Raw genomic sequence first — 15,548 nt, 5'->3', positions numbered from 1 at the left:
TAAACTGATTTCCCAAAGGGGTGTTGTGCACAGAATGATGTTCTGAGTATGCTATTCACACAAAAGTTATTTTGCTGGTGTAGGATTATCGTTGTATAAAGGTTCCCAGCTGAATTTCCAGAGTAGTGCATTTTGACCTAGTAATGATCACAGAGTGACTGACTTTCCAGTCTTCTGTCTCTCAGATGTTACATTGATCTCAGTCTCGGTGGACATCTGTGATCATTATTTAAGGAAGAGCAGAGGAGATTTTTTTTTGTAATTAATTAAAATGCGTCCTTTGATCAGTCTCATCATTAAAAATTGATCATCAATTTGGAGTGTTGTGAGCAGTTTTGGGCCCCTTATCTAAGAAAGAATGTTGGAGAGGGTTCAGAGGAGGTTCACAAGAATGATTGAAAGGTTTATCATATCAAGAGCATTTGATGGCTCTGGGCCTGTACTCTGGAATTCAGAAGAATGAGGGGGGAACTTATTGAAACCTATGAAATGTTGAAAGGCTTCGATAGAGTGGATGTTTCCTATTTTGGGGGAGTCTAAGACCAGAGGACACAACCACAGAAAAGAGGGACATCCATTTAGAATGGAGGTGAGGAGGAATTTCTTTAGCCAGGAAGTGATGAATCTGTGGAGTTCATTGCCATAGACAGCTGTGGAGGCCAAGTCTTTGGATATATTTAAGGCAGAGGTTAATGTATTCTTGATTGGTCAGGGCACGAAGGGATCCAGGTAGAATGCAGGAGATTGGATCTTATAGGGAAATGGATCAATCATGATAAAATGGTGGAGCAGACTTGATGGACCAAATGGCCTAATTCTGTTCCTATATCTTATCTAGTCATCGACATAATTCTGTTTGTGGAACTTGGCTGAGTGCAAACTGGCTAACGTGTTTCCTAGCTTGCAGTGGTGACTAGACTTGAAAGTATTTAATTGATTGTAAAGCACTTAGCGTTGTCCAGATCTGACGGACAGTGCTGTGTAAGTGCATGCCTTTTTACCTTTATAAGGCAGGAAGTGTCACTCTGTACAGCATAATGCAATTGTCAGATCGCACTCTAAGTCTCCATGGAATAATAACGTATTTCTCTGCTGCAGCATAAAGTCTTTCTCTGTCAGCTTGTTACTTACTAGGTGTGTGATATCCAGGTTATAAAACACTTACGTGAATTCAGATTGCAAGGGAAATTGTACGGTTTAGACAATACCTGGCAAATTGAATTCAACAGTAAAGCTTTGTGGATCTGATTGGATATCTAACTATATTTTGATAATGTAATTATTTTCAAATATATTTATAAAGAAACAGCTGTTTAAGAAAACTAGCTTTGTGAAACCACGTCTAGTTTCATAATTTGATTAATGTATATCTCGCGTTCCACTTGGTATTAATCAATTTTTCTTGAGGTACCTATGGACGACATTGGTAGATAAATAACAAAGCTGGGTAATTTACCAGATTACAGGCCTCATCACTCTTTTCACCCATCAAGTCCTTTTATGAAAAGTACTTTTGCGAAGCATATTTTGAGACTGAAATTTTTATGTATGTTTTTTTCAGCAATTTAGCAGCTAGTGCCTTGTACCCAGTATGAGCAGCGGTCTCTCCTACTGAAGGTGAAGGGGTCTCACAGCTTCCAACTCCAAATAAAATTATCCTGTGGTGCTGCAACTCCAGTTTATAATCGCCTGAAACCTTTCATTATTAATCCGAATGTTCATGAGATTGTTGCCCCCCTCACTTGCTATGCAAATAAGCCAGCATGTTTGATTATGATGATCACCAGCATCAAATTTGGGTGAATAAAATCACATTAATTTACAAGCGTGTTAAAACCTAAATCACTTGTTGGATTTTGTTGTTTAATGGCTCCGTTATCCTTTTTCTCGCCCCTAATGAGACCAAGTCAATTAGCATCATGTGATGAAGAAGCTCCCTCTTTAACACTGTAAAGAAGCATAGTTAGCTGCGGGTGGAATTGATCCATTATGGCTTGGTCACGACTATCTTGCATGCTGGCTGCACGCTCTCTTGAACTGCAGTTAACCCATGGAAATCTGTGCAAAGGGTCTGAACTCATCGCAGCTGGATTGCATTAACGTGCGAACATAGCCAGTGAGTAGACTGTATTGTGTGAGGGAGGACAGAGTGAAGTGGAGAGGGAAGCACGGCGAGGAATGTTAAGTAAAGGTTGCAAGTAGATGATCAATTTGGCCATTAATATCTGTGTCCTGCACCTCCCCTAGAAACAAACTTGGAGATTCATGTAGGCTTTCCAGTCATTTGTCCCTGTCACCTAGTACCTACATTGAAACTTGGAACGACCATGTTTTCCCTGATGTACATTTTCGCAATGACGTTAGTTTGATGATGCATTTTGGAATTGGAATTGGAACTGGTTTATTATTGTCACATGTACTGAGATACATTGAAACACTTGTCTGGTGTATTCTTCACACAGATCAGATTATTATACAGGGCAATGCAAAAACAATGCAGAATAAAGTGCAACTCCTACAGGGAAAGTGCAGTGCATAAGGACAATAAGATACAAGGCTTTAACAAGATAGATTATGAAGTTTAGAGTCCAATTTATTGTACTAAGGAACCATTTAAGAGCAGGCAAGAAGCTGTCCTTGAGCCTGGTGGCATGTGCTTTCAGCCTTTTCTGTTGTTGGTTTGATGGAAGGGGGAGAAGAGGGAATATCTGTGGTGTGTGAGGTTTTTGAGTATGCTCACTGCTTTGCATGGACCAACTCCATGGAGGGGAGGTTTGTCTCCATGATGTGCTGAGCTGTGTCTACAACTCTCTGAAGTTTAGGGGGCATTTTTCCAGAAACTTGGTCCCTTGGGTTGCTTGTACATGTACGTAGTGCAATCAACTGAGATGTCGTGTCCCCAGCCACAAAATTCAGGGAACCTGCTTCCCCTCTCTTCTTTTTCCTTCACCTCCTAATCTACCCTGTTCCTCCTATGCGTTTCCCATGCCCATCACCTCCTTTCTTCCCCCCCCTCCACCCACTCCATCTGCCCATCAACCACACATTCCTCTCCTCACTCTTCCCATCTGGTATTGGTACTGATTTTTGTTCATTATTGTCATATGTGCTAAGAGACATGAAAAGCTTGTCTTGTATTCTGTTTACACAGATCAATTCAATACTCAGTACACTGAGCTGGAATAAAGTAAAACAATAACAATGCAGAATAAATTGTAAAAGCTACCGAGAAGCTGCCGTGCTGGCAAACGATAAACTGCAAGTTCATAACATATATTTTCAACCATGGAGGTCATTCATAATGGCTTAACAGTAGTTCAATAGGGAGACAGACCTAGCAAAGGTCTCCATGCACTGTGTTAAGCTGTGAAGCTTATCTTTTGACTCTTTTGACACCAAGAAATTTGGTGCTCTTAACGATCTCAATGGAGGAGCTATCAATGTTCAGTGGAGAGTGGTCACTCCGTGCCCTCCTGAAGTCAACAACCATCTCTTTTGTTTTGTTCACATTCAGAGACAGGTTGTTGGCTCTGCACCAGTCCATTAGCCGCTGCACCTCCTCTCTGTAAGCTGACTCGTCGTTCTTGCTGATGAGACCCACCACGGTCGTGTCATTGGTGAACTTGATGATGTGGTTCGAGCTGTGTGTTGCAGCACAGTCGTGGGTCAGCAGAGTGAACAGCAGTGGATTGAGCACACAGCCCTGGGGAGCACCCGTGCTCAGTGTGATGGTGTTGGAGATGCTGCTCCTGATCCGGACTGACTGAAGTCTCCCAGTCAGGAAGTCTAGGATCCAGTTGCAGAGAGTGGTGCTCAGGCCCAGCAGTTTCAGCTTTCCAATCAGGTTCTGAGGAATGATTGTGTTGAGTGCTGAACTGAAGTCTATGAACAGCATTGGAACGTACGTGTCTTTTTTTGTCCAGGTGAGTGAGGGCCAGGTGGAGGGTGATGGCAATGGTGTCATCTGTTGAGCGGTTGGGATGATACGTGAACTGCAGGGGGTCCAGTGAGGGGGGCAGCAGTGTCTTTATGTGCCTCATGATGAGCCTCTCGAAACACTTCATGGTGATGGATGTGAGAGCAACGGGACGGTAGTCGTTGAGGCCGGACACTAAAGACTTCTTTGGCACAGGGACGATGGTGTTGGCCTTTGGAACGAGCACTCTGCCAGGTTTATTGTCTGGTCCAGCAGCTTTCTGTGGGCTGACCTTGCATAGAGTTTTCCTCGCATCGGCCACAGTAAGACACAGCATTGGGAGGAGGAGCGGTCTTCCTCACCGCCACATCATTTTCCACCTCGAAATGAGTGTAGAAGTTGTTCAATGCTGTCCTGGAAGTGGCTGTGGCTTTGCTGGGCCTGTGCACGCTTTGCCTCTCTGACGGACCAGGACAGACTGTTGTTAGGGCTGCCTTGTCGCCTGCTCTGAAGGCCGAGTCACTGGTCCTCAGCAGCGCACGGACCATGGCCATCCATGGCTTCTGGTTAGAGCATGTAGTGATGGTCTTGAACACAGTGACGTCGTCGATGCACTTGCTGATGTAGCTAGTTACTGATGCAGTGTACTCCTCTAAGTTGGTAGAGTCGCCATCGGTTGCAGCCTCCCTGAACATGTGCCGTTCAGTGTGCTCAAAGCAGTCTTGAAGAGCAGAGGTGGCTCCTGATTTTCACTTGCTTGAGAACGGTCTGGAGTATCTGACGAGCGGTCTGTGTGCTGTGATGATGTTCCAGAAAAGACAGTCCAAGTTTGTTCAACCTCTTCCTCCAGCTTATGAACTCTAATTAAGCCAGCATCCTGACGAATGTCTTCCACATTCTATGGTAGCCAGAAATGCACACAGTATTCCAAAAGTGTCCAAACCTAAGTTTCATACAGCTACAACATGATTTCTCAGCTGTTACACACATTGCCCTGACCAATGAAACAAGTTTGGAATATCCTAGTTTAGGATGGTGGTAAATATTGGTAGCTCGGGTTGAAGCATTTGATGTTGCCATTGTTTGCCGAGATTGGCAATTAGCTTGCAGCTATTTCACCACTGAGGATGTTCACCTTGATGAGATGTCTGCAAGCTAATTGCCAGGCTTGGCAAACACTAGAACATCAATATCCTTGGTTTACACTGCCATTTTCAGGGTCCTAAGGACTTGTACCCAGGTAGAGCATCTTAAGCCATGTTGTAAGAATCGGGTGGTTCTTTGCTTGTCAAGGGTGTATTTCCATTTGGATAACAGTGACACAAAACCTCATCTAATGCTACATAATTCCAACCCATCCACACATATTCACCAATGCAGTGTAGGCCATTACAGGAAACTGGGTCTGAAAACAGAAGGAAACTCCACACTTGTTCTATTTCAGGAGATCTTAAATGTTTATACTGTTTACATGGACTGTGTATAGAATGGTCACTCTTTGGGCAATGATTGTATTGGAGTTTTCAGATTTATTGTTCTGCAAAGTGGGGAGAAGGCTGTTTATACTTTGCTAGAAGCCATAGAAAGGATGCAGAGGAGATTTACAAGGATGTTGCCTGGATTGGGGAGCATGCCTTACATGCCTTATGAGAATAGGTTGAGTGAACTCGGCCTTTTCTCTTTGGAGCGACAGAGGATGAGAGGTGACCTGACAGAAGTGTATAAGATGATGAGAGACATTGATCATGTGGATAGTCAGAGGCTTTTTCCCAGGGCTGAAATGGTTGCCACAACAGGACACAGGTTTAAGGTGCTGGGGAGTAGGTACAGAGGAGATGTCAGGGGTAAGTCTTTTACTCAGAGAGTGGTGAGTGCGTGGAATGGGCTGCCAACAACAGTGGTGAAGGGGGATACGATAGGGTCTTTTAAGAGACTTTTGGATAGGTACATGGAGCTTAGTAAAATAGAGGGCTATGGGTAAGCCTCGTAATTTCTAAGGTAGGGACATGTTCGGCACAACTTTGTGGTGTAGGTTTTCTATGTTTCTATGGGTTCTGGTAGAGCCAAGTGTTAGCCTGAGAAGGGCCTTCCATTTTATTCCTCCCACAGTTGGCAAGTGTGTGTCATCAAGAAGTCTGACAAAATAGGTCATCCAGAATGATCTAGCTCATTCCGGAATTCTAGTCTCCTCAGAAAATGACACAGTCAGTACCCAGATGCAACAAACCTGGATGACACCATCCACTGTGTCTAAAACAACATGTGTAACTAGCAATCAGTGGCTAGAAATTGACCACTACTTATAAAAATAAGTCAAGCCGTTGTTCATAATAAGCTTAGCTTAGAAATTCACATCACTAGCATTGCTTTACCAGTGGAATGCATGTAGGATTAACTTGATCACAATCTTTCTCAGGCTGTATAATGTGACACTGGAAATTTGACCAGGTGTTTTCAGTTGTATTTACCCATTCATTCCTGGCGAGATATTTGCTTCAGTTATATACAGTCTTCCACTGTATAAGGAATGTCTTATATTGGGTACAACTACGTTTGAGGCAGTAATGATATTTTAGGGAAGATGTCTCAGTCAAACCAGGTGTGACTCTTCAAGATTTGTAATTTTTGTACTCTCATTCCCAATATGCATTTTGTTTCAGAGATAAGCTTCCATCGCATACACTGCACTCGCTCGCCCGTGCAAATTCCCTTCACACACACCCCCCACCCCCGGTGCACCCAGTCACAGGCTCCTTCATAGCTGCAGAGTTATAACTGGGACTGACAAATGGCAAATGTTAGTTAATTTTCCCAATTTAGACCTGGTGCTGTCTAATACTAGGAGCTCCTAAGTGTTGCCCTGGAGATGAGGAGATTGGCCTTGAATGAGTATAGCAATCTTCTTTTGTGGCCAAATTGGCAATAAACTTATAAAAATTCTCTCGTGCGCCATGGTAATTTTCAGCAGAGATTATCATTGATAAATGAATTAGTAACAATAATTATGGACTACTTTAAGGGAAAAAGACGAGTTCTGTTGCTTATTTATGTGTATTCATTGATTTACTATTAATGGAAGTCTAACAGAGACATTGAAATAAATGAAGCGTTTTAGAAAACCTGTTTAAAATGATTAATACTGACCTTTTAAAAAGACAATTGAAAAATAAATATTCACAAACATTAAAAAAAAGCAAAGCAAAGCCAATACCAACTGGCCCAAACATTTACTAAACAAATACTGATGGGCACATCAGGTCTACCAGGATTTCAAGACATATCAAAACACTTGTTTTTAGTCAAATCAAGAAATTTGATTTAAAAACATGACTAATAGCACTTTTTCTGAAGTACATTGTGGTGAACTTCTGCTGCAAGCAATGAAGAGACGAGTGAAGGCAAAGTGAATTTGAGAAGTGCGCCCTGCTGGTGCACTGTAAAATCGACGCTCTTGGAGTTGGAGCCTTGCTGGTTGGAGTGTACAATTCTGAGGAGTTCATTGAGGAATTCATTGAAGGAGTTCCAGTGCCTGCCCAAGTAAGCTGGGTACGAAGGCGGATTTGGAGAGGTCAAGTACGGTTTCTTCGGCAGTGAAATCTAGGTCCAAAGTGAATATCTGAGCTGTGGGTGCAGGGCCCGGAGCCCAGTCCTTATGCGGGCACAATCTGCTGTTTGGACAATTTAAATGCCAGCCCGGATAGACTGGAAAGGTGGGGTGTTGAGAGTCAAGCGAGGTTAGGTCACTGTAAGCACTGAGCTGATTTGGAGAGGTCGAGAATGGCTTCTTTGGCAGCGAAATCTAGCACAAAGCGAATCTCAGGGTGACATTTTCTAGGCCCGAAGCGATTTGCCGCTGCAGAGCCTGGGTCCTAATGCAATGTAGAGTCTGCTGTTTGGACACTTTAAACGCCAGCTCAGATAGACTGGGGGCTGCTCTCTCCACGACGTTGAGGCTGTGAGATTGGCCTCCGGCTGCTGTGCTTCATGTCTGTGAACGTTGGAATGATTTGCCCCACCATTATGAAGAACTGAACACCGAGACTTTGAGCCTACTCCGAGCTGTTCCGAGGATTTCGAGACAAGGACTCAGTTTGTTCAGAATGCAGTTGCTGGTGCTCGCTTCTGTTGTTTGCATGATTTGTGTTTTTATTTCTCTTTCTCTGCACATTGGGGGTCTGGTCTTTATTTTTTTTATTGGGTTCTTTTGTTTTTTTTTGCTTTTCAGCTGCCTGTAAACAGACAAATCTCAAGGTTTTATGACGTATACATTCTTTGATAATAAATGTACTTTGAATCTTCAAATCATCCAACATCACATGTTCTCAGAACTGCCTAGCTGGCACAAAGCTGGCGTGAAATATTTCTAATGAAAACATTTCATTGCTCTTGGGTTGTATAAATGCCCTGTTTTCATTTCTACCATCAGGAAGGAGGTACAGAAGCCTAAAGGCACACAGTCTACAATCCCCCCCCTGCTATCCAATTTATGAAAGGAGTTAAGGACATTGAACCCATGAACACTACCCCATTACTTTTTTAATTTTGCACTACTAATTTAATTTAAATTGTATATATAGTAATTCATATTTTTCATTATTATGTATTGCAATTTACTGCTGCCACAAAGACAAGGAATTTCACAACATATGCTGGTGATATTTAATCTGATTCTGATTCATTTGTTGAGTAAAGATAATTGTTATTTTATTTATACTTTTATTTATGTGTGGGGGTTTAAGGAATGCATGCTGCTGCCAGCAAAATTTCTTAATGTGCCATCTTGGGCATATGTGCTACACAACCTCTGGTTAGGGTGTCAAGATCAGTGATAAAACTCAGCAGATGAGATATACCACCTGCATTCAGATGGTCATTCGCCTAAGACTAATGTTGCCCATAGGCGGGAGGTTGTTAAGGAAGGAGGTTATTGTGATTGGCCAGCTTGGTTCACTGCAACAGAAGGGAGGCATGCTCGGCACAAGGAAATGCAGAAGGATGGGTCTGCCACATTCCAACTGTTGACTTGTTTCTACTTATCCAATACTCATGACTGTGTAGAAGTGGAGTCGCATCTTCTTCACTGAATGAAAATAATAAGCTGCAGGTGTTGGAAATCTGGAATAAAAAATAAATTCTGGAACACTTGGCAGGCCAGGCAGCGTCTGTGCAAAGAGAAACAGGTTCCCAGATCTGAAATGTTAGCTGTTTCTCTTTCCACAGATACTGCCTGATCTTCTTCACTGAAACCATGGCTTTCCAGATTACTGAAAGTCACCATGATATTTATTACCTGGCTCAACCTTTGCAACTATTTACAAATTTGAATGCAAGTAAACTGAAACGTTCTGTTTCCCAGTCTCAAGACGGATGTTGATGTAATATCAGTAAGAGTTTCCATTGCAAAGTAATGGTCTGTGTATGATTTCCTGAGATATACAACTCCAAACATTGTTGGAGGGATAAAGAAATTTTCCAAAACAATATAGCTTGCACTTAGCCATTTTAGAAACCTTTACCAGCCGGTTTGAACTTGCTTTTCCATAACTTGATGGAACATTGGTCACTCCAGTAAGTTTCCACAGATGAACCATGGAGACATTCTGACTGGCTGCATTGCTGTCTGCACAGGATCAGAAAAAACTGCCGAGGGTTGTAAACACAGCCAGCTCCATCTTGGGTCTAGCTTCCCACCACCTGGGACATTTCAAAAGGTGATGCCTTAGTAAGGCAACATCTATCATTAAGTACCCTCACCATCCAGGACATGCGCTCTTCTCATTACTATCATTAGGTAGGAGATACAAGAGCTTGAAGATACATACTAAACATTTTGGGAACAGCTTCTTGCCTTCCAGCATCAGACTTTCAAACAGTCCATGAACACCACCTCACTATTTTCCTCTCTTTTTGCAATACTTTTTTATGTTTCTTACTGTAACTTACATATTTTTAATATATTATATCGTACTGCTGCTGCAAACTAACAGATTTCAATGACTAGTGGAGTTCCTCAGGGGTCAGTATTGGGACCACTACCTTTCAGATTGTTTGTTGATGATTTAGATAATGGAATTGATGGCTTTGTGACAAAGTTTGCGGATGATACAAAGATGGATGGAAAGGTAGATAGTGCTGAGGAAGCAATGCAATTGCAGCAGGACTTAGACAAATTGCAAGAATGGGCAAAAAAGTGGCAGATGGAATACAGTGTTGGGAAATGTATGATAATGCATTTTGGTTGAAGGAACAATAGTGTGGACTATTACCTAAATGAGTAGATTTTCCCAGAATCCTGTAAACAAAGGCTTGGTACAAGCTTAAATAGAAACTAAAATCATTTCCTTGATTGGTAGCACAGATGCACTATTTAGTTTCTCCAAAATATGTTTACATTGATTCAAGTGGATTGAAGTTCAGAGGTAGTTTGTAATATCATGTCGTCCACATATAGTGAAATTGGCATTGCAAACCAGGAGCGAATTCCCAGGCAATAAAATCTAAAATAAGTAAGATGTAAGGGAACAAGTTATGTATTTACTTTTGTACATGTTCTTCAATTAATGACTTATTAGTCATTAATAAATTAATTGGAAAGAGGAGTTCTTTTTATAACAAGAGTTTAAAAGCTACACGCTTCAGTGAAATTATTTTTCAACAAGAAATGGCTTGGGAGCAAAATTTGTTTCTGCAGATTGACTGCTAACGAGTAATGTCATCAGTTAATTAACTCTATTTTAGAATTTATTATTGTTGTTGTATAGGATTGATCTGGATCATATGGTCTTTCAGGGAAAGATTTCCATCTCCTACCTGATTAAACAGAAGGAACCTGGATGCTATATATTCTAATTGATAGCACTGTGGTGTCTTGCATTATGTTTCACGTACGTAACCAAGCCACCAAAGCAAAGTCCTAGATTTAAAATCTTTTTCCAACATTTCACCATGGCCAGTGGCTTAGCTCCAGAACTTTTTTTTCTGATGTAGGCAGAGTGTTGCCATTTTGTCAATAGGGAACCCAGGTGTGGCATGTCTTCCTGAACTTCAAATGACATATTGGTTTCAGAATATTCACAATTCATCATCTTCACTTCTCCTCAAGTGCTTTTAGAAAAACCAAATATTTGGCTTTTTTGTTTTCTGTAAGAATTCATTGGAACTTTTAGAAGAATACAAAGGGATCTCATTGAAACCTAAGGACTAAATAGGATGGATGTGGACAGGATGTTTCTCATAATCGTGGTATCTAGAACTACTCATTATAGACTCAGAATTGAGGGGCAACCTTTTAGAACAGAGATAGGAGGAATTCTTTGAGCCAGAGAGAGTAGTGAATCTGTAGAATGCTGTGCCACAGACTGCGGTGGAGGCTAAGTCCATGGGTATATTTAAGCTGGAAGTTGATTGTATTTTGATCAGTCAGAGCATCAAAAGATATGGCAAGAAGGCAGGTGTATGGGGTTGAGTAAGATCCAGGATCAGCCATAATGGAATGGTGGAGCAGATTCGATGGGCTGAATGGCCTAATTCTACTCCTAGTTCTATGGTCTTATGGAATTACTAGTTAAACAAACAAAAAAGTTACAATTGGCATGCAAACCAGAAAATCGAAAACATGATTACCCTAGTTTTAATGTTCCCTTTCCTATTGATGTAGACAGCTGAACAAAAACTCAACAAAAAATGATTCCTAGAAATTTACCTTCAGCTAAAGCTAAGTTTGCTGGTGAAGTAATGACAGCACATTGAATTTGCTTTCAAAGTTAATTTAATTATGGTCGCCTGCTGCATAACATGACCTGGATGTCCTGACATAGGAGGGGTGAGCCACGTAGCAGCATTACAGTTCTTCATCTATGAATTATAATATTTTGCTGGGCAATTGTAGAGACTCAAGATACAAAATCAAAAAAATTGGAATTGCGAATGAACATGATATTACAGGAAAGATACTAACATGAATAGAAGACTGGCTGACTGGCAGGAGGCAAAGAGAGGGAATAAAGGGAGGCTATTCTTGTTGGCTGTTGGTGACTAGTGGTGTTCTGCAAGGATTGATATTGGGACCACTGATTTTCACATTATATGTCAGCGTGTTTGTGTGTTTAAGTGATGATGGAATTGATGACTTTGTGGCCAAGTTTGCAGATGATACAAAGATAGGTGCAGGGGCTGGTAGTGTTGAGGAAGCAGGGAGACTGCAGAAGAATCCAGACAGGTTGGGAGAACTGTGCAAAGAGGTAGCGGGTGGAATATAGTGTAGGGAAGTGTATGGTCATGCACTTTGGGAGAAAGAATTAAGGCATAGGCTATTTTTTGTATGGAGAGAAAATTCAAAAATCAGAGGTACAAGAGGAATTGGGAGTCCTCATTCAGGATTCCTTAAAGGTTAACTTGCAAGTTGCAAGGAAGGCAAATGCAATCTTAGCATTCATTTTGAGAGGACTAGAATATAAAAGCAAGGATGTAATGCTCAGGCTTTATAAGGCATTTGTCAGACTGAACTTGAAGTATTGTGAGCAGTTTTGGGCCCCTTATCTCAGAAAAGATGCGCTGGCATTGGAGAGGGTCCGGAGTAGGTTCATAGGAATGATTCCAGGAATGAGAAGGGTTAAAATATGAGCAGTTTTTTATTGCTCTGGGCCTGTACTCACTGGAGTTTAGAAGAATAAGGTGAAATCTAATTGAAATCTATCAAATATTGAAAGCCCTAGATAGAGTTGATGTGGAGAGGATGTTTCCTGTAGTGGATAAACCTAGGGCCAGAGGGCACAGCCTCAGAATGGAGGTACATCCATTTAGAATAGAGACAAGGAATTTCTTTAGTCAGAGGGTGGTGAATATGTAGAGTTCATTGCTACCGTTCACTGTGGAGGTCAAGTTATTGGGTATGATTAAAGTGAAGGTCGATAGTTTGTTGATTAGTCAGGGCATGGAAGGTTACAGGGGGAAGGCAGGAGAATGGAGTTCAGAGGGATAATAAATCCCTCCCACAATGGAATGGCAGAGCAGGCAATGGGCCAAATTGCCTAATTCTGCTCCTATATCTTATCGTCTTATGGTGCGATATCCGGAGGTTAACTTTTTGTTATTACTGTTTGGAGGTTAAAGCAAATGTCTAAAGCGAGCCTGCCTAAACTCCCCTCCACTGAAATGAATGAAAAGGTAATCTTTAAAAGAACTGTAAAAAGCATATGAGCAATCCTATCAAAACTGTTATTGTTCCATATATTTGGTATATATATCTCAGGGTTATATATGGCAACTTGTACTGTATGTACTTTGATACTAAAATTTACTTTGAACTTTGAAATGCAAGATGTATTTGTTGAGGACAACCATTCACACCGTTCTGTTTTTATTCACATTGCAGTCATCACCGATGGTGCACTAGACAAGAGTGTTTTTGCTGATGAAGCTGGAAGTGAGGAGGATTTGTACGAGGATTATCGGAGCGGAAACCACCGATATGGGCACCAAGGAGGAGGCGGAGAGCAGCTGGCCATCAATGAGGTATTGAGCTTTACAAAATTAAGCAGAGTACTGTCTGTGCAAAATCTGGAGGTAGATACAGAAGGTTGTAATAGTCTGGCATCCTTCATGAAGAGCAAACATTTTTTCCAATAGTACCTCCAGAATAATATCTCAAAATTACTGACAGGTTAAATCTCCCAGTAATATTAACACTCTGCTTGCCAAATATTGAGTAAAATCTTGATCAATTCCTACAATATATTGGACCAATATTGACATAAGTTCCAGATGAAAGGAGTCAGCTGGGAGATCTTCTTCAGAACCCATTTCATCACTCATTTTGTAAATTAAACTAACCGGTGATAAGAGATTTGTTTTGTTCACTTGCCATGTGCCACCTTCTCCCAGAGGTGTAAAAATCTATTGCCTCCTCCAGGTGAATGCTTGTAGATTCACTGTATTTTTGACACTGAAATTCAGTAATGCCGCATTCTTACGGCAAAAAAAAAGTGCTCGGAGAAACTAGGGGTTGGTTAACTCAGTATTGTCCTGTAATTTTGTTTCTGCATCTTCTCAAGCACAGTTCCCAATTATGTTTTCAAGATTACCTACACCATTCTACACAGGCATCTAAGAGAATGTATATCCTTCAATTCACTTTGATACTGGTATCAAGAATGCTCTGGAAAGAGATTGACAGGCAAATGTTTGATATCACACAAAACGAAACAGTAAAACACCCACCAGGCCCACCATGTTTATCAGCCTGTTCCTTCTGATGTTCCTTTCAGCCTTACTTGTTATACCATCTTTCTTACCCTCACCTATTGTCCTGCTGTTGTGATTCTCATCCCCCTGCCACTGCTCAAGTAACACTAGCAAACCTTTCAGCAAAGATATTGGTTCTCCCATTCAGATGCAAACAATCTAATTTGTGTAGGTCCCATCTGCCCTGGAAGAGAACCCAATGATCCATAAATATGGAACCCCAGCTCATGCACCAGATCCTTAGCCACATATTGAACTGCATTACGTATCTATTTCTCACCTCACTAGTGCATAGTATGGGAGCGATCTTGACATTATGACCCTGGAAGTCCCATTTTTTAACTTACTTCCTAGCTTCCTAAAATCCCTTTGCAGGACCTCACCCCTCCTCTTGCCAATGTCATTGGTACCAAAATGGACCATGGACTCCAGCTAATCACCCTTCCCTCTCAGCATAACCTCTACCTGCTGCTGGATGTTCTTGACCCTGGTACTACAGAGACAACACACCACCATGGAGTCTCAATTACATCTACAGAAATATGTGTCTATTCCCCTTACAATCGAATTGCTTTGCACGATTTCTCTGCCTGGCTTCATCCTTCCCTCTTTTGCCTCCAATTCAACACAGTGCCATTGACCCAGCTACTGTGAAAGTATCCCCCTCCCAAACAGTATCCGAAGGGGTATACGTAGCGGTAAGGGGAATTGCCACAGGGAGGCCCTGCCCATTCTCCATAGTTCAGTGAAATAAGAATTTTAGTGAGGTGATCACCCATCTATCTGTAGCACTCACCAGGGGTGTGACCACCTCACTGAAGGTCTTCAGAATCCTGGAGTGTATCCATCTCCAGTTCCAGTTCCTTCAGCTAGTCTGTCAGGAGCTGCAGCTGGGAGCACTTCTCACAAACACTCCTCAGGAGATGGTAAGGTTCCCTGACCTCCCACATCTTGCAAGAGGAGCATTCCACTGCCCTAACTGCCATTTTACACACACTGTCAAAAATCATGGATTAACAAGAAAATTAAAGAAAATCCTATCTGACAGGTGCCTCCTTGCCACAGCCTCTCCTACACTGGCTCATTTTTACAATGGCTACTGAAGACTCTGTATGATAAAAGGGCATGGGGAGAGACTGGAGAAACTTGGATTCGGAATATTAGATGCAAATGACAAGTGACTCTGGCAAATTGAGATTAGACAAAAGCAAATGCATATTTATTGATTGCTTTGAATAGTGTAAGTGTCTCAGTGACCTCTGCTGCTAATAATAGTGTTCCATGAGTTACTTCACATTTGATATTTTTGAAGTTTGGTGTTTTCTACTTCTGATATTAAAGTATAGCAAAAATGTACTGAAAATTTAAAACATACTTCTGGTGTTATTTT

General features: G+C 41.5%; 1 protein-coding gene across 1 annotated transcript in view; it reads left to right on the top strand.

Moving 5' to 3' along the window:
- The window catches only part of LOC132380386 (uncharacterized), a 188,835-nt gene that overhangs the window by 73,496 nt on the left and 99,791 nt on the right, over nucleotides 1–15,548 (top strand). The window contains 1 exon segment of the mRNA XM_059949135.1: nucleotides 13,290–13,429. Within this exon segment, the coding sequence (XP_059805118.1) occupies nucleotides 13,290–13,429 (140 nt within the window).

This window comes from Hypanus sabinus, chromosome 2 (genome assembly GCF_030144855.1).
Source record: "Hypanus sabinus isolate sHypSab1 chromosome 2, sHypSab1.hap1, whole genome shotgun sequence".
Taxonomy (NCBI): Eukaryota; Metazoa; Chordata; class Chondrichthyes; order Myliobatiformes; family Dasyatidae; genus Hypanus; species Hypanus sabinus.
Note: the sequence above shows the minus strand (reverse complement) of the source record. Positions and strands in the feature narration are given on the sequence as shown.